Source organism: Crotalus tigris, unplaced genomic scaffold, assembly GCF_016545835.1.
Source record: "Crotalus tigris isolate CLP2741 ecotype Arizona unplaced genomic scaffold, ASM1654583v1 scf7180000017773.841730, whole genome shotgun sequence".
NCBI classification, from domain to species: domain Eukaryota; kingdom Metazoa; phylum Chordata; class Lepidosauria; order Squamata; family Viperidae; genus Crotalus; species Crotalus tigris.
The window spans coordinates 806773-829944 of NW_024096624.1; the positions used below are offsets into that span (position 1 = coordinate 806773).

At 43.0% G+C, this 23172-nt stretch overlaps 1 protein-coding gene across 1 annotated transcript; it reads right to left on the reverse strand.

Moving 5' to 3' along the window:
* Positions 1–9867: 9867 nt before the first annotated feature.
* On the reverse strand, positions 9868–22385 carry LOC120307280 (C-type lectin domain family 2 member D-like). The gene is made up of 4 exons (XM_039341851.1): positions 22348–22385; positions 17274–17476; positions 15681–15778; positions 9868–10650 (listed from the first exon to the last, which is right to left on the reverse strand). The coding sequence occupies exons 1-4, from the start codon at positions 22352–22354 to the stop codon at positions 10515–10517; spliced, it is 444 nt and encodes a 147-aa protein (XP_039197785.1). The 5' UTR covers positions 22355–22385; the 3' UTR covers positions 9868–10514.
* Between the last annotated feature and the right edge of the window lie 787 nt (positions 22386–23172).

Below are 23172 nucleotides of genomic sequence, written 5' to 3' on the forward strand. Positions count from 1 at the left end.
CTGCACGCTATGGGGCGTGAGTGCGGAGTCTTGTCCCCGCTGCCCGGCTATTTCCTTGGCTGCGCTGCTCTGTGCGGGCCATGCCCAGGGATAACTCTCCTCCAGGGGGGCTGCTGGTGAGGAGAGGGCCACAGGGGGAGGCGGGGCTGGGGTAATGGTGCACATGCCCACAGAGAGGGCTCCGAGCGCTGCCTGTGGCACACGTGCCATAAGTTCGCCACCACTGGATTAGGGCAATGGAGCATGCATACCTCTGTTTTTCTGGATGCTTTAAAAAATTTTTATTAGTGTATATTTTTATGTTATGTTAATTTATGTAGCTTAGGTTTTATGGACTTTAAGTCCCAGAATTCCCAGCTTGGTAAGTCCATACATCTTAAAGTTGCACTAACAGCTTCAGAAAAGACACATAGCTGCTCTTCGCTTTGGCTTCACAAGGGCACATTTGAACCGTTTGGTTTTTGTTTTTTTCTTTCTAATTCTGAATCTTAACCATGTGCAAGTCCAGCTTCTAGTTCATATTGACTGACAATATGATTCTATCTTATTGCTACCAATGTTCTTGAAAGTAAAGATTTGTTGGAAAAAAGATTGTGATTGAAAAACCTGTCTTTCTGATGCTAGAGAAAGTTATTCATGTTTGCATTTTTTTTTTGGTAAATATCTTTATTTTTTCTAACAAAATTTATATATAAAAAGAAAGTTGTAAAAACTAAATGTATAAATAAAATACAAAATAAGAAGGATTTTTTCTCTCTCTTAGTTTTCCCATAATTTTTGTTTTGTATGCCAGGAAAGTTAATCAATGTGTGTACCATCCTTTGCCTGTCCACCACACAACACAGGGTATTGTTTTGGTAAGTCAGCTGGCCCTAGTGATATTCCGATAAAGTATCCTTTATTGATTCTGTCTCCAAATGCTTTGTTTTTTCCCTTCCTTTAGGTGAATGGTTTTTCTGACAACATTTATAAGAATCAAAGTAACCAGGAGAGAATCAGGTGTGTCATTATGACGAGATGTAAAATAAAACAATTGCCACGATTTCCAATATACACTACTTTTATCTATTAATCCATTTATTTGTATATCAAATATATATCCAACTTCTCAAAAGTAGAATTATTATTAAGGCCTTTGACTAGCATTTATAATAAAATAGTACAGTAAAAAAGGGAAATAATTTTTTGGAGAAGGGAAAACAATAATAAAACAATATATATAATTAAAAATTTTGTAAAGTGGCATAGCTTGGTATTTGATATTTGAAATATTTGAATGTCAGGTGTGAGGTTAGCATCCTTTAAAAAAGAATAAACATGGAATTTATCTCCTGGTCTGATGTCATAACCAGGACTTGAGGGATTTCCAGAAAACCAATAGAGTTGGAGCTAATCTCATGGGGGGGGGGGGAAAGCCCCTTTCCTGGGACCCACTAAGGGTAGATCCCTAGCAGCATGCCTTCTCTGCCAGAGCTAATACGATGGGCAGATGCAATTGGGGGGAGGTAGTTTCTCATTTAATCCAGTCCCATGCCATGAAGGGCTTTAAAGGTTAAAACCAGCACCTTGAATTGGACCCAGAAGCAAACTGGAAACTAATGCAACTTGTGAAGCAGAGGTGTAACAATATAATGCTGAAATCAATATAGATCTTATCCAGTGTTTCTCAATTTTTTCTTCAACACGGATCCCATTTAAATAGTTTTTGTAGCCATGGTCTATGGTCATGGACCCCCAAGACTTAACTCAAGATTTAAATCGTAACATTTTTTTCAAGCCTTCATGGATCCCCTAGGATGGGGGTAGGCAACCTTGGCTCTTTTATGACTCGTGGACTTCAACTCCCAGAATTCCTGAGCCAGCCATGCTGAAGGGAAAGGGAGAGGTTTCCAAGCTGAGCCATGCTGGCTCAGGAATTCTGGGAGTTGAAATCCACGAGTCATAAAAGAGCCAAGGTTGCCTAGGATAATAGCCAGGTCCCCCAGGGGCTGCAGACCACAGGTTGAAAACTGGCCTAAACTACATGAAGATTTAAATGCCGGGGGGCGGGGCCAGCTGTCAAGAATGGGTGTGCCAGACGATTCTCCAGAGCGTCTGCCCTCATTTCTGATCGCTTGACAGACCTCTTGGGATCCCTGGTTCCTTGGAGGGGGACCAGGAACAATAAGGTGTCCTGGGGAGCAGTTCTAGTATCCCCAGTCTTACAAGGGTTGGAATAGGGAGGAAACAGACAACACAGACTATATTGTTGGAACCAAGCCCTGCCAAGCAAAGATCGCTAGAAGAAATGGCGCTAAGAGATAGGGCAAACTCATTTAGAGATTTGCAACAAATGTTGCAATCAATGCAAGAGATGATGTGCAAGAATCATGAAGACCTAAAAAAAGAAATAGGGGAAGTAAGGAATGATACAGGGGAACTTAAGGATAAAATTAAGTCAATGGATGGGAAATTCAAATCCTTTCATCAGCAGATTATGAAAAATGAACAAAAACTATTGGAAATGGAGGAAAGGATGGATAAAGAAGAGCAGAGAATATCCTTATTTGTTAAATTAAGCCAATCACTTATCCAAGTTAAGGCGGCTGCATCATAATATAATTTAAAATTAGGTGCTTTAAGTCCTCCTCTTTCTCGGGCATCTTGCAAAATCTTAAACTTAACCCTTGATTTTTTCCCAGCCCAGAAGTATTATGTCTCATATAACGCAAATTGGTAGCCACCTGATCTGCCATCAACATATTAAATTGTTCCCTAAGCATCTTTATAGAAACCTTTAAGTTATTATCAATTGGGTTAAGAGCAAGCGCTTCTTCTTTTATTTTAATCTCATCTTCTATTTCTCTATGTCTTTGTATCCTTTTATCCCTAGAAACTTTATTTAAATGAATCAAAATTCCCCTCATATACGCCTTACTGGTGTCCCAGACCATGGACATCGATGTACCCTAATTCATATTTAAAGCAAAAAACTCCTTTAAATACTCTTTACATTTTTGTACAAACTCTTCCCGAGTAAACAAATTCTCATTCAGTCTCCAAGGTCTTCTGTTCCCATCTTCCAAGTATAGCTCCATCCACACCGGACTATGGTCTGATAGGGTTCTGGGAAAGATTTTTACCTTCCTTACCCTAGAAAGAAAATCACTAGTAATCAAAAAGAAGTCAATATTCTTGCTCTTGAAGGGTGGGATTTAATGTATGGTTGGCATGCATATTTAATTTTTAATAAGAAAGTGGACCGGGCTTTCAAATCACATATTTTGAGGAGTGCCTTACTTCGAGTTTGGAAGAAGTATTATTATAGGTTAAATTATAAAATACCTATCTGGGGGATTCCTAGACATGCAATCGAGGGGATTTCTAAGGGGATGAACTTTGATAAAATTTCGTATAAAGAATTATTAATTTGGTCAGGTTCGGATTGGCATTTAAAATCCCTAGATGTATAAGGCAAGAAAATATTCTACAGTCATGGTTTCAATATTTACAAATAGTGGACAGGTGGACTGTAGATAAGAAAGAAGGAATAACATTAGAAGATGGAAATCTGGTTATTCAGATTAAAGATCAGAGTCAGGCCTATATAAAAAGAATTTACAATGCTTTAATAGAATTATACTCGGAAACAGAATTGGTTAAAGACTATATGATTAAATGGGCTCAGAATATCCAGGAACCGATCCCACTGGACTTATGGGAGATAATTTGGATCAGAAATGTTAAATTTACACAAGCTCAAAATTTGAGGGAAAATTTTTATAAAATGTTTTACAGATGGCATCTAGATTCTAAAAAATTATCTTGTATGTATCCAAATTTACAACCCAAATGTTGGAGATGTGGTAATATGGATGCGACATATTTTCACGTTTGGTGGAATTGTAAAAAGGTAAAGGCTTTTTGGATTATGATTTGGTAGAACATTCAAAAGATTTTTAAAAGGAAGATAAAGTTTACCCCTCAATTATTCCTATTGGGTATTTTTGTGGATTTAAATGACAAAGAAACTACTTTAATGTTGAATTTATTAACTGCAGCAAGGTTACTAGTAGGCTCATATTGGAAGAAAGATTCGTTGCCTACTTTAGAAGAATGGATATTTAAAGTTTCTAACTTTGCAGAAATGGCAAAAAATTCTGCTTATTTGAAGGATCATACAAAAGAAAGATATATTATTGTATGGAGAAGATGGATAGATTATATTCAGAAAAAGTATGGGACTACAAAGTTTCATTTACTTTATGAGTAAATTTTATAGCAACTGTTGTAGAGATTTGTTTGTAGGGTTTCCTGCCCGAGCAGGGGGTTGGACTAGATGACCTCCAAGGTCCCTTCCAACTTTACTACTATTACTATTATTTAATTTAAGGGGAGTTAAAGGTTAAGTATGATGTTTTTCTTTTCTTTTTTCTTTTCCTTTTTTTTATTATTGTTAACTTTCATATTAATAACCCTATACTCTGCTCTGGGAAGTGAGGGGGGAGGGTTGAGGGTGGGTGGGTGGGTAATGATAATATAGTCATGGTAGTTTATGAGAGAGGTGCTGCTTGGGCATTTCCCCTATGCTGCATTCATATGTTTGAGAGGGATGAGAGGGGAGGAAGGTGCAGGGAGGAAGTAGGATGGTTAGAGGAGAAGGGGAGGGGAAGAGAGTAGGAGGGGAGGAGAGAAAGAGGAGGGAAGTAGGAAAGGTACTAGAGAGGGTGGACGCGGCCTGGGGGGAATGGGCAGGTGGTACCAATGTTTAGGAATTTATTTTATCTTGTGAATTGAATTGTATTTTGTATGAATAAATGGAAAATATAAAAAAAAAATTTTTAAAAAGAAGAAGAGCAGAGAATAGATGAAATGAATGAGAGGTTAGTTCAGGCTAACAAAGAATTAGAATCTACAGTTATTTCCCTGGAACTTGAGAAGGCCACTCATTAGTTAATATTCCAAAATGTATGTGAGATGAAAGGTGAAGACCTTCCAGTAATAATGACAGGGGCTCTGGGATCCAGCAGAGAAGAGATGGACAGCGAGATAGACGAGACTTACAGAATCCCTACGAACTATGCAAGACGGCACAATCTTCCCAGAGAAGTACAAGTTAGATTTATTAAGAAATCAATCAGAAATGAAATACTATTCAGGGTCAGAGATGACTCATTGGAGTACCGAGGTAAACAACTGATTGTACTTAAACAAGTACCTAAAAGAGTGAGAGACTTTAGACTCAGTAGATAAAGCAGAGGAATTTTATAGAAAAAACTTTAGCAGTGAGGAAGACCTAGTTGAAAGAGAGGTAAGAGAGGAACGAGAGACACTAGCCCAGGCCACTGAATCTAAAGGTAAGCGAGTTGAGATTAGAGAGGATATTGACAATGGGAAGAATGAAGGGAAACATGATGAGAATACACCTAAAGAAACTAAAGAGGCTAGACCGACAAGATTGTTAGTGGAAAGAGAAAAGGATTTACAAACTCAAGAGTCTAGGCCGACAATAGTAACCAGATCCAAATATAGATGAGAAGGGGAAAAAAGGTGTTGAATCCATATCCATCAATGTTAATGGTCTCAACTCTCCAATAAAAAGGAAATTTTTTTTAAATAAACTTAATAAGATGAACTTAGATATAATTATGCTACAAGAAGTTCATATAAAAAAACAATATCAATATTTATTAAACTGCCCTAAATTGGGAAACATGTCTGCAGCAGTTTCACAACACAAGAAAGGAGGAGTTGTAGCATATATTAAACAGGAAATTTTGGCAAAGCAAATTTATAAAGACGAAGAGGGTAGAATTTTAATAGTGGAAGTAATTTTGAATAAAATAAAAATTCTCCTTGTGGGAATTTATGCCCTGAATGAGGGGCAGAAACAATTTTATTAAAAAACTACATAATATTATTAATCAATTGGAATATGATAACATTTTTATAATGGGAGACTATAATGTAATTGTGGATAGACACCTAGTCTATAAATGTGGAAAGACTAGAAAAAGAACTAGAGGAACAATACCTGAGAGGAATTTAGGGAAAAAACAGTTTACATTCTACTTGGGACGTCATCAATCATGGTCCAGAATTGATATGGTGTGGATGTCAGCAGACTTAAATTTAGAGGTAGAGGATATTGTAATCGATACGAACTCCTGGGCTGACCATAATCCAATTAGAATTAGATGGAAAGGGCAAAAACATACGAGGAGATGGACCCTGAAAAGAGCAATCCTAAAACATAAAGAATTTAAATTGAAATTGGAAGAACAAATGGACCTGTTTTTTAAGACAAATAAAAAGGAAGATACGAATTGCCAAAACTTATGGGATACAGCCAAAGCTTATATGAGAGGTGCTGCAATTTCTTATATGGCCAGGGAACACAAAATCAAAATACAACGACAAAGACACTTAGAAGAAGAACTAAGTAGAGTTGAGAAAAATTTACAAAAGGAACCACAAAGACGTGATTTGAAACAACAGATAGACCTAATTAAACATAAGATGAATATCATTGGGAAGGAAGAATTAGGACAGCAGATAAAACGTACTAACCAATTTTTTTTTGAAAATGCCAACAAACCAGGGAGATGGCTGGCTTATAAAATTAAAAAACATAATAACAAACAGAGGATTACTAAACTTTATAATGCAGAAGGTGATATGGTGTACCAGAACGAAGGAAAGAAATTAGTGGTGTATGAGTTCTATAAGAACTTATATAAAGATGATGAATGGAGAAATAATGATGACATTGTACAGTATTTACAAACAGCTGACCTACCGAAAGTGCCAGAAGAATTTAAAACTCTGTTGAACAAAGAGATAACACCTTTAGAACTCTCGGAGGCAATCAAGAAACAAAAAAATAACAAAGCACCAGGGCCAGATGCTCTACCTGTAGAAATGTATAAAATCGTACAAGAATCTTTAAGCCCAATACTGTTGGAACTATTTAATGAGGTCTTAACAAAAGCTAAAATACCAGCCTCATGGGAAGAAGCTCTCCTCACCCTGATTCCTAAGGAAAACTCAGACCTGGCGCATATTAAGAACTATAGACCCATTTCATTATTAAATTCGGACTATAAGATTTTTATGGCTATAATGGTGCAAAGACTTGAAAGATTCCTAGCAGATTTTATACATTCTGATCAAAATGGCTTTTTATCTAAAAGATACATAAGAAACAGTGTCAGGATTGTTTTGGATATATTGGAGTATTATGAGGTACACAATGAAAAGCAAATGGGTTTAATTTTCCTTGACGCACAAAAAGCATTTGACAATGTGAAATGGGATTTTATGCTCAATCAATTGTTGTATATGGACTTCGGGGAAAATTTTATAAACATTTAAATATGTTTAAATCAGTTTATTTTAAACAGGCAGCAAAAGTAATAATTAATAGAGAAATGACCGATAGCTTTCATATTCAAAAAAGTACAAGGCAAGGTTGTCCGTTATCACCATTTTTGTTTATACTATCCCTAGAGGTATTAATCAGAGTAATCCAGAAAGATGAACAGATCAAAGGTTTGGAGATCAAGAAAGAAACGTTTAAAATGCAAGCTTTTGCAGACAATTTAGTTTTTATAATTGAAGAGCCATTACAATCAGAGACAAGATTGATGGAAATATTGAGTAAATATGGGGAAATAGCAGGTCTAAAGATAATTAAAGAAAAAATTAAAATGCTCATCAAGAATATGACTAAAATACAGAAAAATGAATTGACAGAATAGGTATTCAAATTACGAATAAAATAAGATATCTAGGAATACAACTAACTGCTAGATGCGTTACACTCAAAAGAGACAACTATGATAAGCTAATTGAACAGATTAAAACTGATTTAGATACCTGGACCAACTTACAACTCTCCTTTATGGGCAGAATTGCTGTAATGAAAATGAATGTGCTACCGAAAATTTTATTTTTGTTCCAATGTATACCCATAAAATTGGATAAGAATTTTTTTCAAAACTTTAACAAAATTATACTCAAATTTATCTGGCAAGGGAAAAAAAGCAAGGATTAAATTAAAATTACTGCAGGATTCGAAGGAAAGGGGGGGGGACTTGGCCTCCCTGACCTGGACAAATATTAACAGGCCATAGTATTATTATGGGTGAGGGACTGGATACTATTGAAGAATAGGAGATTATTATGTCTGGAAGGTCATGACTTACAAATAGGATGGCATGCTATGCTATGGGATCAGAAATATAAGACACACAAATATTTTTGAAGGCATTATATCAGACGAGCTCTAATTGATGTATGGGTTAAAACCTGGCAACCAAATTATACTCAAGTTCCCGGCTGGATCTCATCATTAGAAATGCATGTACATCCAAAGTTTATTCAATTAGGGAAGATTATAACATATAAAAATGTTCTAGACGAGAAAGGGGAATTGAAACCCAGGAAAATTCTTCAAGACGAAGGGATAGAACTAGAATGGTGGGCATACCTTCAATTACAGGCGAGATATTGGAAAGATAAAAAAAAGTTAGGCATAAAAATAGAGCCGATAGGGATAGAACTAGAATGGTGGGCATACCTTCAATTACAGGCGAGATATTGGAAAGATAAAAAAGAGTTAGGCATAAAAATAGAGCCGATAGGGCTGGATAAAATACTACTAAATACTGAGGATAAAATGATTAAAAAGCTATATCATTATTTGTTAGATCAGGCAATGTATCAGGAACAGGTAAAAGAAACCATGTTAACGTGGAGCAGGGATTTTGATCTCAACTTTGATCTGCACATCTGGCAAGAATTATGGGTAAGAAATAGGAAGCTTACTCTAGCAACCTCCTACAAAGAAAATCTCTACAAAATGTTCTACAGATGGCATCTCCCACCCACAAGATTAGCTAAAATGGGTCCAAATATTTATTCCACGTGCTGGAAATGTAAATTGGCAATAGGGACATATTACCATATGTGGTGGGAGTGCTCAAAAGCCTGTGATTTTTGGAACAAGATAAAAAAATGGCTGGAAGAAATACTAATGATAGAGGTAGAGTTAAAACCAGAACTCTTCTTACTAGGCATAATCACGCAGAAATACAACAAAGGGATATTTTACTAGATGTTATACATTCTCACGGCTGCTAGATTGGCGTATGCACAAAACTGGAGGAATAAGAAAATTCCAACAGAAGAGATTTTATATAAAATTTTATTGTGTACTGATATGGATAGGCTCACAATGGAAATGAAGGACAAGACAGAGTCAGACTACTTTGAAATCTGGGACAAATTTTATTCTAATGTGAATCAAGAACTGTTAGGATTTTAAGCTAGTGTTAAGATAGAAATATATATAATTGTATGTTAGTATATAGAGTAACAAATTAGAGACTATTATATAGAAAAATATGTATATAGAGCAGTGGTTCTCAACCTTTCTAATGCCGCGACCCCATAATACAGTTCCCCATATTGTCGTGACCCCCAACCACTTATACATCACCGGGTGCCAGGGGCGTGGCCAAAGAAAAGGGGGAAAAAAATGGCGGACAGCCTTGTTTGGCGACCCCCGTGAAATGGTCGTTCGACCCCAAATGGGGTCCCGACCCACAGGTTGAGAACCACTGATATAGAGAGATTAAGAATTATAAGTATGAAGAGGAACAAATTGTTATGAATATTTACTCTGGAATGTTATGTTATGTCCATCTTTATTTTAACTGTATTATAAATAAAAAACTTTTTAAAATAAATAAATAAAAAAAGATTTATATGCTCTAGAACAGACATGTCAAACACAAGGCCTGGGGGCCGGATGCAGCCTGCGAAGTGGTTTCATGTGGCCCGCGAAGCCATCCTGGAAACAGTGAGGGAATGGCCCCCACTGCCTTGACCCTGGCCCAGACTGGCTGGGAGCCAATGTACAATTTTGTGGTGGCCATCTATGCTGAAACACATTCAGTCTTAGCTCTACAAGGCTTTCTGGAAACAGCGAGGAACCAGCACCTGCCGCATCTGCCCCACTCGCTGGATGCATGCACTCTTGATGTGAATGATGTAGAGCTGGCCACGCTCACCCTGTAGACCACACCCACTCCATCTACGCCCACCCGGTAGGCTGCACCCATCCTGGCCACACCCACCAGGTCCCCTGAGGATAACCACAATGCTGATGCAGCCCTCAATGAAATTGAGTTTGACACTCCTGCTCTAGAGTGTAAACAATGCAGAAATGCAAACAGTATAGAGTTATAATAATGTAAAGTACAGCAGCAGAAACACAGACTACCGTATTTTCCGGCGTATAAGGCGACCCGGCGTATAAGACGACCCCCAACTTCAGCGCCGATTTCAACACTTTCGAAAGTCGTCTTATATGCCGGAAAGTACGGTATATCATGCAGAAGAAAATCCTGAGAAAATCAGCAATTGATTACATTATGCAAAGGCAGAAATAACTTATCCTTCTCTGGGTATAAGACCCACTTGTTACTACAGTCAATGATTCAGCTGAGTACATTGGAAACCATATGCCTTCAAGCTATCTTTGGACTTGTGAATTCATCAGGTTTGCTGCATATCCAGTGATGGGCTGTACGGCACATGGAACTGCTTGCTTTGCCTTCGTCATTCAGAAAGGCACAGTTCCCTCCATCACCGAGGACTGTCCACCTGCAACACAAGGGCAACAAGGATGAAGAGCTGTGTCCCCACTGCATCTAACCATATCATCATCTTGCCCTAGTAACATCTCTTTTCTGCCATGTCCCCATAGCATTGTTTTCCTGTGAGTAAGAGAAGTTTAAGTCACCCTTAGCTAATTTAATTTGGTGTTCCAATTTGCTTTTTTATTCCAACAACCTCCGAGGGCAATCACAAGGTGTGTGAATCTACTTTTTACTTTTTAAGAAGAGACTGGACAGCCATTTGTCTGAAATGGTATAGGGTTTCCTGCCTGAGCAGGGGGTTAGACTAGATGATCCTCAAGGTCCCATCTAACTCTATTATTACTATTATTATTATTATCGATCATCGCACAGTCAGCCAGATGTTCAGACTGGATTTGGCATTTTGTCTACCTATCAAGTCCTTACCCAGGACCTGGGATAGGCAGATGTGGATGTTTGATGGTATTACAGATATCGTCGCAGGATGGAAGCAGTTCCTAATAAGGCTGCCTTTTGCAATTGACTAATAGCGAATTTGTCAATGCCAATGGTGTTCAAGTGGTGCTCCAGTTGTTTTGGGATTGCACCCAAGGAGCCTATGACTATTGGTACTACCCTTGCTTGCTTTTGCCACAGTCTTTCTATTTCTATTTGTAGGTCTTTGTATTTTGTTATCTTCTCCAGTTCTTTCTCTTCTATTCTGCTATCTCCAGGCACTGCCACATCCACTATCCAGACTTTTTTGTCTTTCTTATCGACAATTGTTAAGTCTGGGGTGTTATGTTGCAGGTGCTTGTCTGTTTGAATTCTGAAGTCCCAGAGCAGTTTAATTTTATCATTTTCTATGACTTTCTCTATTTTATGATCCCACCAGTTTTTGCTTACAGGCAAATGATATTTTTTGCAGATCTTCCAATGCACCATTGTTGCTACTTTGTCATGCCGCTGCTTGTAATCAGTTTGTGCAATCTTCTTGCAACAGCTTACCAAGTGGTCCACTGTTTCTTCAGCTTCTTTGCATAGGCGGCACTTACTGTCTGTTGCTGTCTTCTCAATTTTGACTTTGTATGCATTTGTCCTTAAGGCTTGGTCTTGTGCAGCCAGAATTAGTCCCTCGGTCTCTTTCTTCAATTTTCCTGCTCTTAGCCATTGCCAGGTTTTATTATTATCTGCTTTCCCAGCTATTTTTTTCATGTATTGGCCATGTAGTGCTTTGTCTTCCCATGCCTCTATTCTGTTCTTCATTTGGTCTTTCTTGTAGGCCAGTTTGGTCTCTCCAGTAGTTAGTAAGCCTTCCTGATATACTAATTTCAGTGCATCTTCATCATTGTTCTTCAGATATTCTTCCAAAGCCATTTTTTCTTCTTCAACCATCTGATGTACTTGTAGCATTCCACGCCCACCTATTTGCCTTGGTAGATAAAGTCTATCAATGTCACTGCGTGGATGAAGGGCATGATTCATTGTCATTATTTTTCTGGTCTGCCTATCCATTGCTTTTAGTTCTGCTTGAGTCCAGTCCACTATTCCAGCTGTGTACCTAATGACTGGGATTGCCCAGGTGTTGATTGCCTTTATGGTATTTCCTCCATTGAGTTTGGATTTTAAGATCTTCTTCACTCTCTTGATGTATTCACCTCTAATCTTTTTCTTGACTTCAGTGTGCTTGATGTTGTCAGCTTGAAGGATACCCAAGTATTTGTAGTACTCTTCCTCATCCAGACTCTTAATGTTATTTTCGTGGGGCATCTTGATTCCTTCAGTTTTCACTATTTTTCCTTGTTTGATAGTAAGTGTGGCACATTTGTCCAAGCCAAACTCCATTACAATATCTTGGCTATATATACGGACAGTGTTGAGCAGCGATTCTATTTCAGATGATGTTTTTCCATACAGCTTCAGGTCATCCATATAAAGGAGATGGGATAGTCTGGCAGATGTTTTTGATGTTTGATAGCCATGTCCTGAGTTATTCAGTATTGTTGACAGAGGAAACAGTGCAATAACAAATAGTAATAGTGATAATGAATCTCTTTGAAATATTCCTCTCTTGATATTAACCTCTCCAGCCTCTCACAATTGATCTGCAACTGTGTCTTCCATTGTGCCATCGATCTTTGCACAAATTTTCTGATGTTTCTACTGACTCCTGTTATTTCTAGGCACTTTATTATCCAATCATGTGGCAGAGAGTCAAATGCCTTTTTGTAGTCAATCCATGCCACATTCAGGTTGGTCTTCCTTCTCTTGCAGTTTTCCAAGATCATTTTGTCTATTAGGAGTTGATCTTTTGTTCCTCTGCTATTGGGGCGGTTTCCTTTCTGCTCAGGTGGAAAGAGATTGTTTTCAACTAGATGCTGTTGTACTGCATCAGCTACTACACCAGTTAGTAATTTGAAAGTTGTTGGTAAGCAGGTAATTGGCCTGTAGTTACCTGGTGTTGCCCCTTTTGCTGGATTTTTCATTATTAGGTAGGTTTTCCCAGTTGTTAGCCACTTTTCAATTTCTCCTCCTTGTAGTATATTGTTGAACTGCTTGGCAATGAGTGGGTGTATAACAGTTAGATGTTTCAACCAAAACCCATGCAGTTCATCTTCACCTGGTGCTGACCAATTTTTGATTTTCTTTGCTCTTTTTTCTACCATTTTTGTTGTTATTACTAGTTCTTTCATTTCAACTTCTGTTTTATTTGCATCCACCTCTTTTAACCAAACCGCATCCTTGTTGTATTTCTTTGTTATTATTATTATTATCGATCATCGCACAGTCAGCCAGATGTTCAGATTGGATTTGGCATTTTGTCTACCTATCGAGTCCTTACCAAGGACCTGGGATAGGCAGATGTGGATGTTTGATGGTATTACAGATATCGTTGCAGGATGGAAGCAGTTCCTGCAAAAGCAGTTCCTTTTGCAATTGACTAATGGAGAATTTGTCAATGCCGATGGTGTTCAAGTGGTGCTCCAGTTGTTCTGGGATTGCACCCAAGGAGCCTATTACTATTGGTACTACCCTTGCTTGCTTTTGCCATAGTCTTTCTATTTCTATTTGCAGGTCTTTGTATTTTATTATCTTCTCCAGTTCTTTCTCCTCTATTCTGCTGTCTCAGGCACTGCCACGTCCACTATCCAGACTATTACTACTACCCACTACTACTACTACTACTACTACTACTACTACTTCTTCTTCTTCTTCTTCTTCTTCTTCTTCTTCTTCTTCTTCTTCTTCTTCTTCTTCTTCTTCTTCTTCTTCTTCTTCTTCTTCTTCTTCGTCTTCTATTATTATTATTATTATTATTATTATTATTATTATTATTATTATTATTATTATTATTTCATCACCCACTGTCTATTTCAGTATAGTTTTCTGCTGAGTCAAGGATGAGCAAATTTCAACCTAATTCACCAATAGGGAGAAACAAATTTTAGTGGGTGATAGGAAGATAGTAGTGGATTCATATATGAATGGTCTACTTGGCTATAGCCAGTCTGGTGTTTCCCAACAACTTTGAGCTATAACTCACTCTGTGCTCAGAGCTGATGGGAACTGAAGTCCATTTGGAGGCCCTAAACTTTCTATACCTGGCTGGTTTCAATCACGTGTGATTAGTGATGTGATTATTCTTTTCCTGAGGACAAATTCTGACCCAGGACTCCAAGTTAATTCAGACAGCAGCCATATTGGGGCATTATATTTTTCTTTATATATTTATTTGTTAGACTCAAATCCCAGCTGTTTGTTTAGGAACTCACACATTTATTTTTCCTCATGTCCAATTCTCAGAGATGGTCTGGATCAGTGGTTCTTAACCTGGGCGATATTGCCCCCCCAGGGGGCGATTTCATTATTCAGGGGGGTGATGGAACAAAAAGAGGCAACGGGGCAAAGGAACAAAAAGGGGGCGATATGGGGGCGATGGAGCGAGAAGTTTTGGGGACACTTTTGAGACTTTTTTGTACAGTGAATGGCTGTATATCTGTCGTACAAAAACATCAGATCGCTCGCTATTAGTGGATTGAATTGTGTTTTCAAATGTTCCTCCAGCTAGCTTCAGTACAGAACGCCGTACATATGTAAATACGCATTGCTTATCTTCATGCGTGTTGTGCAGCAGCAGCCTCTATCCATACAGTGGCGCGCCATTAGCCAGAATATGGGAGATATGGGGAAAAGACTGGAAATAAATTATTTGCATCGATATATCCTGATGAACAATTTTAAAGAAAACAAAAAAAGTGTTTGCATAAATTAAAGAATTATTTCCCATGTTGTGATTGAGAGGTTATGTTGGGGGAGGGGGGCGATGACAACTTCCTCATTGGCTCAAGGGGGCGATTCATTCAAAAAGGTTAAGAACCACTGGTCTGGATAACTCTTAGCAAAGTTTTTCAGAAGTGGTTTGCCATTCTTCCTTCATAGGAATGTGAGAAAGTGACTGTCCCAAGATCACCCAGCTGGCTTTGTGCCCAAGGCATAACTAGAACTCACAGTTCCCAGTTTTTAGCCTGCTGCCTTAACTGCTATGCCAAACTGGCTCTCACAAGTGCCTCTCTAACATGTAAGGTAGGTAAGGCTGAGAGGATCTGGCCTAAAGTCAGCAAGGGAACTTCTGTAGCTCAAAGGGGATTTGAACCTGGGCCTCCACTCTCTTAGTGTGAAACCATCACTACCAGACCACACTAGCTCTGGGAGGGCTGAGAAAAAAGGACCGACCCATAATCTCCAGGCACCTTTTATGGCTGAGAGGAGACCTAACCTGGGTTTCTCAAGTCTAGCAACTTAACCACTACATCACATTGGCTTGCTTCCACTCTTTAAGGTCTTTAGTTTTAGACACAAAGTTGGCATTTATGAAAATACGTGGTGCATTTGTGCCTGATGCAAGAAACAGGACTGCACTGGATAATCCATAAAGCCCATGCCACTTCTTTTTCAGCATTCGGCTGTTATAGAGTTTAATTAATGAATGAAATTTATATGCCGCCCCTCTCACTACTTCTCAAGTGAAGACATAAGAGAGAAAGGATGACTCACGTTGAAGCATTTCCATTGATCCATTTCCAGTCTTGACCTGGCTCTCGTTTGAAGCCAATCCAGTGGGGAGAGCTGCCTTTGTAACGCTGCACAAAATCCTGTTTGAGAGAATAAATGGTAAACATTAAACCACTCTGAAATATTTATAGAACCCCCCCCAGTGTACATGTTTTAACCTTTTACCTATCTCCTCAATAATCAAATCACACATATTTAGAATCGGCCAATAATTCTATAACATTGTTTGATTATACCAGTATATTATATATTACATAGGACAGTGATGGCGAACCTTTTAGAGAACGAGTGGGCCAAAACTGGCCCCGCCCCCACTCCACCCCTTGCCCCGCCTCCATCCCGCCTACCCGCAGGGCCACTCATTACATCCAGGGCTCGCCACAGATTGCCCAGGCAGCCCAGCAGCGCCATGGCAGCCACACTCTCTCCCCACGCCCTGCAGCATCAACTGTGCGGGATGGGGCATGAGGGCAGAGTCTTTTCTACGCTGCCTGGTTGCCATGTCTGTGTGGGACAGGCTCGGGGGCGACTCTCCTCCAGGGAGGCTGCTGGTGAGGAGTCGTGGGGGGAGGCGAGGCTGGGGCAACGGCATGTGTGCCCACAGAGAGGGCTCCGAGTGCCACCTCTGGCACGCATGCCATAGGTTCGCCACCACTGACATAGGAGTTCATATAAGGATACAAAGACTGCCTGCCTCCATTTTCCCCAAAGCACATCAGAACATAAATTCAGTATGTTAAGCCAGCTCCTGCCCCAGAATCTCAGGAAAAGATGCAGCTATTTTAAATAGTTGCAGAGAGCTGCTATTTTGATACCCCATAGACCTCAAAGCCCCCTTTTAGAGTCAAATCAGAGTGCTAACCAGCCCTAATATCAATGATTTCAATGATGCATGAAGGCAAAACAACGGTGCTGTTTCCTCTCCCTTACCTTTCGTTGAAGGGTTAAAAAGGGTCCCATGCAGGAGAAAAGGGAGCTGTTCCCTTTAAAAGGGGCACAGCTATTTCAAAAGGGAAAGGCTGGTGTGTTTACTTGGACTCAGTTCCAGAACACAGAACAAAAAAAAGTGAAGAAGCTAAAGAAGAAAAAAGCTGGAAAGATGAAATCTGGAAAAAAGTAACTTTGAATGGTCCCTAAACAGGGCAATTATTATACAAGATCTACCTATAGTAGACATAGGCCAGGGGTAGGCAACGTTGGCTCTTTTATGACTCGTGGACTTCAACTCCCAGAATTCCTGAGCCAGCATGGCTCAGCTTGGAAACCTCTCCCTTTCCCCTCAGCATGGCTGGCTCAGGAATTCTGGGAGTTGGTCCACAAGTCATAAAAGAGCCAAGGTTGCCTACCCCTGACATAGGCTAAAGACACTGGCCATACATTAGAAAGCAACAGATGGTCTTCCTTAATGAAAATCAATTCAAACTTTTTTTCACTCTTCACTGCGGTTACAGACCAGCACAAAATGAAATCATCATATTGTTATAAAAACAATTCCCTGCAAGCAGAACTGATGTATGTGGACCCTACATGAAATTGGTACCATCCACAATATAGCAGGATATTTTCACTTCTTACCAGTTCTTCGTTTTCAATAATGGCCAGAGAGGCATTGTACGAAGAGCAAAATTCTTGACTAGCAGTCCAGTTTTTTTCTTCATTTGAGAAGTAGAAACATTTCTTCTGGTGTCCAATCCAATCAGGCGGGCACGGGCGTTTCCCATGCTGAGAGGGTGCCAACAGCAACTTACAATCATCTGTCTTTACGGTTGCCTTATATACTAAGGGGGAAAAAAGATCATGATCTAACAAACACTGCCCACAGTTAATTAAACACCAATGTGCATGGGAAATACAGCTAGTCCTTGATTTATGACCGTAACAAAGACTGGAATGTAAGTCATGATGGTCATAAGCCGAGGCATCAAATGACCAACCTGATCTTACAAAAATTTTTACAGTGCTCATTAAGTGAATGCAATGGTCATAAAGCAAACGTGGTCGTAAAGTGAATCAATTTTCCCCAATAAGTGTTTTTTTGTCAGAAATTAGAAGCAAAATGTTCCCAGCAAAAATGTTGTAAATCATAGTCATGTGACCTCAGAATGCTGCAAACATATACAAATACAGGCCAGTTGCTGAGTACCCCAAATGTGATCACAAGACCTCTGGGGGAGGGGTGGGGGGGAACATCTGTGGTAACTTGGAATTTGTAGCCCTTGAGAGCTTAATAATAATTTCAAACAGTTGCTAAATGACTGGTCATAAGTTGAGGACTACCTATAATAAGGAATAGATAGATAGATAGATAGATAGATAGATAGATAGATAGATAGATAGACAGACAGACAGACAGACAGACAGACAGACAGACAGACAACCTTTATTATATTTTTTTACTGTGGGCACAATTGCACACATTAAAAATGAAATTTAGTTGCTTGCTCTCAAAGTGTACACATACATAACACACTTTTAAACATACTATATATAACATACATACATACATATATACATAGATGCATACATACATACATATATTGTCTCTAATTATACTAAAAATGCGAATCCTGGGTATATTCATGTTGAGAAAAGTAGTCGAACACCGGGATAAATATATATATATAAAAACAACTGTTTAATAAACTAACAACTGTTTGATAAACTTAGCTTTTGTTGGCTAACTGCTAAAGTTGTCAGAGTGGAATGCTGTAGGTTCGAAAGCCTGCTTATAAGACCAGCAGTTTGTGCGCTCTGCTCATAGAACGCATTACTGTTTACCCGCCCCAGTTGACCATATTTCTTCTAATAGACTCGCATCCGTTTGTATGCTTGTAAGCTCAGGGATCATCGCCTCTCTTGTCATCGCTCTCTTTGCCTGCTTTGGATGTATCTGGATACACGTTGCTATAGATCAGTGGTTCTCAACCTTTTTAATGCCACGACCCCCAACCGGTCGTAAGTCGAGGACTACTCAACTGGTGCAGCACTGTTTGCAGAATGGGACTTTTGGCAGGCTCAGCAGGGCAGAGACAGCCTGGACAATTCCTATTGGCTTTTGAAAGCCAATAGAATTAGACTCTATTCAAGAGAGTCTATTTATTGGCTTTCAAAAGCCAATAGAATAAAAGGGAGTAGCACAGCTAAGGAAAAGGGGGAAAAAATGGCAGACTGCGTTGTTTGGCGATCCCCGTGAAATGGTCGTTCGACCCCAAATGGGGTCCTGACCCACAGGTTGAGAACCACTGCTATAGATGGTCCCCCAGTGCCTCCTGTCCTGTGGCCACCCCACTCCCATTGTGAGCGTGGCACCCCACCTCCCATCATTGGCTCAGAAGTGTGGGTCCATATGGCCAGCAACAATCACACGTTCAACTTTGCCGGGGCAGAGGCCATCGCCCAGGATGTCACGAAGGGCAGCCGGTTACTGGAGCAGGCTTGGCTGTCGGATGAACACTCAATTAATCGCCACATAGAATTATATCAGGCACTAAGGAAGTGGGAACAACAGCGTAACAACTCACAACGAGTGCAACGGGAGCAGCCTACGCAAGACCAGAACCGCTGTTTCATGCAACAGCAAAGAATCACGACCGGCAAAGGGGAGAAATCCCCAACACGATTCGTACAGGAGCCAATGATGGGAGGTGGGGTGCCGCACTTACAATGGGGGGAGGGGGGTGGCCACAGGACAGGAGGCACTGGGGGACCATCTATAGCAGTGGTTCTCAACCTGTGGGTCAGGACCCCATTTGGGGTCGAACGACCATTTCACGGGGATCGCCAAACAACGCAGTCTGCCATTTTTTCCCCCTTTTCCTTTAAGCTATTAAGCTATTTTCCAAAGCACCTGAAGGCAGGACAAGAAGCAACGGATGGAAACTAATCAAGGAGAGAAGCAACCTAGAACTAAGGAGAAACTTCCTGACAGTAAGAACAATTAATCAGTGGAACAGCCTGCCTCCAGAAGCAGTAAATGCTCCAACACTGGAAGTTTTTAAGAAGAGACTGGACAGCCATTTGTCCGAAATGGTGTAGGGTTTCCTGCCCGAGCAGGGGGTTGGATTAGATGACTTCCAAGGTCCCTTCCAAATTTACTATTATTATTATTATTATCATTCATCGCACAGTCAGCCAGATGTTCAGCCTGGATTTGGCATTTTGTCTACCTATCGCAGGGGTCAGCAACCTGCAACAGTGAAAGAGCCACTTGGATCCATTTCCCTCACAAAAAAAAAATCCTGGGAGCCGCAAAATGTGCGCGCGCACACGCACGCGCACAGAACACAGGGCTTGATTGAAGAGAGGAGCTTAAGGCGAAACGTGCGCCTGCCCTGCCCCCCATCCAGCTCTGGTATGAACGGCTCTGCAGTCCTGGCTTCTCTTCCCTTCGGAACAGACTGCTCTCCCCTCACCCCGCGCTCTCCCTCTCTGGGACTTTCTTCTTGCTGCCTTTTGGCACGAAGGTTCCAAGGGAGCGGAGGAGGAAGCCGACGGGGAGAAAGAGCTGCTGCAGTGAATGTTCTGAGGCAGCAGAAGACGGTCGCTCGGGCTCGCCTATCTCAGCCTGCTGCAGGAGGCTGGAGTTGAGGCTTCTGGTTTGCTCTGGGAGGGGTGCTTGGAAAAGGGAGGATGGGAAGCGGAAAGTGGGAGAAAGGACGCCTTCCAGCTCTCTGGGGTTCTTTCGCTGGGAGGTGAGGAAGCAGCAGTTCTGCTCCGTGGGAGGTGGGAGCAGGCAGCCTCTCCTTTAAACTTTGCCAAGTGACTCCAGGAGCGAAGCGAGCTACGAGTCCTAGGAATGTCAACTTTGCGAAAGAGGGAGGCGATGGTGGGATTAAAATAAAACGGGGGGGGGAGGTTGAGGAAACCCAGCAGATGCTTACATCAGAGGGCCAGCAAGAAAGGCAGGGAGAGGAAGAAAGCTTTTGGGGCTTGTGCACAGACATAGCGGACTCTTTCTCGTCTCCTGCCCTTGCTGCATCTCCTGTGGAGATCATTTGCAGCTCTCTGTGTCTCTGCAGCTTGCTTCTTGAAGCGATTTCAATCAGCCCCAGTCATTGCCAAGAATCCCCATGGAAGTCAATGGAGGTCTGCGGCGAATCAAAAAGCCAGCTGCAGTACCTCCACGTCCGTTGATTTGACCGGCTCAGCGGCCCGGGGACGAGCAGGAACCGATGCCCCCACTGCCCGCCGGGCTTGCTGCCTGGCCTGGGGAAACACAAGGCAGGCTCAGCGCCCCGGGGACGGCCAAAACCCAATGCCCCTGTCGGCCGCACTGCCGCCCAGCCCGGGGAGACGCGAGGCAGGCTCAGCGCCCCGGGGACGGCCAACATCCAATGCCCCTGCCGGCCGCCACTGCCGCCCAGCCCGGGGAGACGCGAGGCAGGCTCAGCGCCCCGGGGACGTCTACAAACAAATGTCCCCGCCACTTGCTGCCTGGCCCGGGAAAAAACAAGGCTGGCTCAGCGGCCCGGGGACGGCTACAAACCAATGTCCCCGCTGCCTGCCGCACGGCCCGGGAAGATGCAAGGCTGGCTCAGTGGCCCGGGGACGGCCAAAACCCAATGCCCCTGCCGGCCGCCACTGCCGCCCAGACCGGGAAGATGCGAGGCTTGCTCAGCGGCCTGTGGATGGCTACAAACCAATGCCCCCGCCGCCTGCCGCACGGCCGGGGAAGATGCGAGGCTGGCTCAGCGCCCTGGGGACGGCCAAAAACCAATGCCCCTGCCGGCTGCCACTGCCGCCCAGCCCGGGGAGGCGCGAGGCAGGCTCAGCGCCCCGGGGACGGCTACAAACAAATGTCCCCGCCACTTGCTGCCTGGCCCGGGAAAAAACAAGGCTGGCTCAGCGGCCCGGGGACGGCTACAAACCAATGCCCCCGCCGCCTGCCGCACGGCCCGGGAAGATGCAAGGCTGGCTCAGTGGCCCGGGGACGGCCAAAACCCAATGCCCCTGCCGGCCGCCACTGCCGCCCAGCCCGGGAAGATGCGAGGCTTGCTCAGCGGCCTGGGGATGGCTACAAACCAATGCCCCCGCCGCCTGCCGCATGGCCGGGGAAGATGCGAGGCTGGCTCAGCGCCCTGGGGACGGCCAAAAACCAATGCCCCTGCCGGCTGCCACTGCCGCCCAGCCCGGGGAGGCGCGAGGCAGGCTCAGCGCCCCGGGGACAGCCAGAAACCAATATCCCCGCCATCTGCCGCCCGGGGAGACACGAGGCCGGCTCAGCAGCCCGGGGACGGCTACAAACCAATGCCCCCGCCGCCTGCCGCACGGCCCGGGAAGATGCGAGGCTGGCTCAGCGCCCCGGGGACAGCCAAAAACCAATGCCCCTGCCAGCCGCCACTGCCGCCCAGCCCGGGGAGGCGCGAGGCAGGCTCAGCGCCCCGGGGACGGCCAGAAACCAATATCCCCGCCGTCTGCCGCCCGGGGAGACACGAGGCCAGCTCAGCGGCCCGGGGAGGGGCAGGAACCGATGCCCCCGCCGGCTGCTGCCCCCGCTGGGCCTACCGCCTGGCCCGGGGAAGGGCAGGAACCAATGCCCCTGCCGGCCGCTGGCCCCGCCAGGCCTGCTGCCCAGCCCGGGGAGACACGAGGCCGGCTCGGCTGCCCCTCCGCCTGGTGCAGGTAAGCCCCCTCCCTCCTCCCCACTCACCCGCCATCTCCGGGTCTGCTCCTGCTTGGCCCACTAGGGCCGCAGCTTGCGGGAGGGCTGGCCCTTTCAACGGAGGCTCTGCTGGGCCGCTCCCAGCATCGATCCGGGGGCTTCCCCGCGCGGCTCTCTGGCCACATGCACCTCGGACTGGGCCAGCCCCGGAAAGGCCCTTCCTGGCCACCAGGGGGCAGGGCATCCGGCTGCAGGGCCAATCGGGAGCAAGGGGCAAATCTGCATGTGTGTGAGAGAGAGATAGAGAGAAGGGAAGCACAAGTGCCTCTCTGTCTCTGTCTGTCTCTCTCTCTATGAAAATGGCGGAGAAGGCTCCGGAGCCGCAGGAGGTGGCTCAAAGAGCCGCATGCGGCTCCGGAGCCGCGGGTTGCCGACCCGTGACCTATCGAGTCCTTACCCAGGACCTGGGATAGGCAGATGTGGATGTTTGATGGTATTACAGATATCGTTGCAGGATGGAAGCAGTTCCTGCAAAAGCAGTTCCTTTTGCAATTGACTAATGGAGAATTTCTCAATGCCGATGGTGTTCAAGTGGTGCTCCAGTTGTTTTGGGATTGCGCCCAAGGAGCCTATGACTATTGGTACTACCCTTGCTTGCTTTTGCCACAGTCTTTCTATTTCTATTTGTAGGTCTTTGTATTTTGTTATCTTCTCAGTTCTTTCTTGTCTATTCTGCTGTCTCCAGGCACTGCCACGTCCACTATCCAGACTTTTTTGTCTTTCTTATCGACAATTGTTAAGTCGGGGTGTTATGTTGCAGGTGCTTGTCTGTTTGAATTCTGAAGTCCCAGAGCAGTTTAATTTTATCATTTT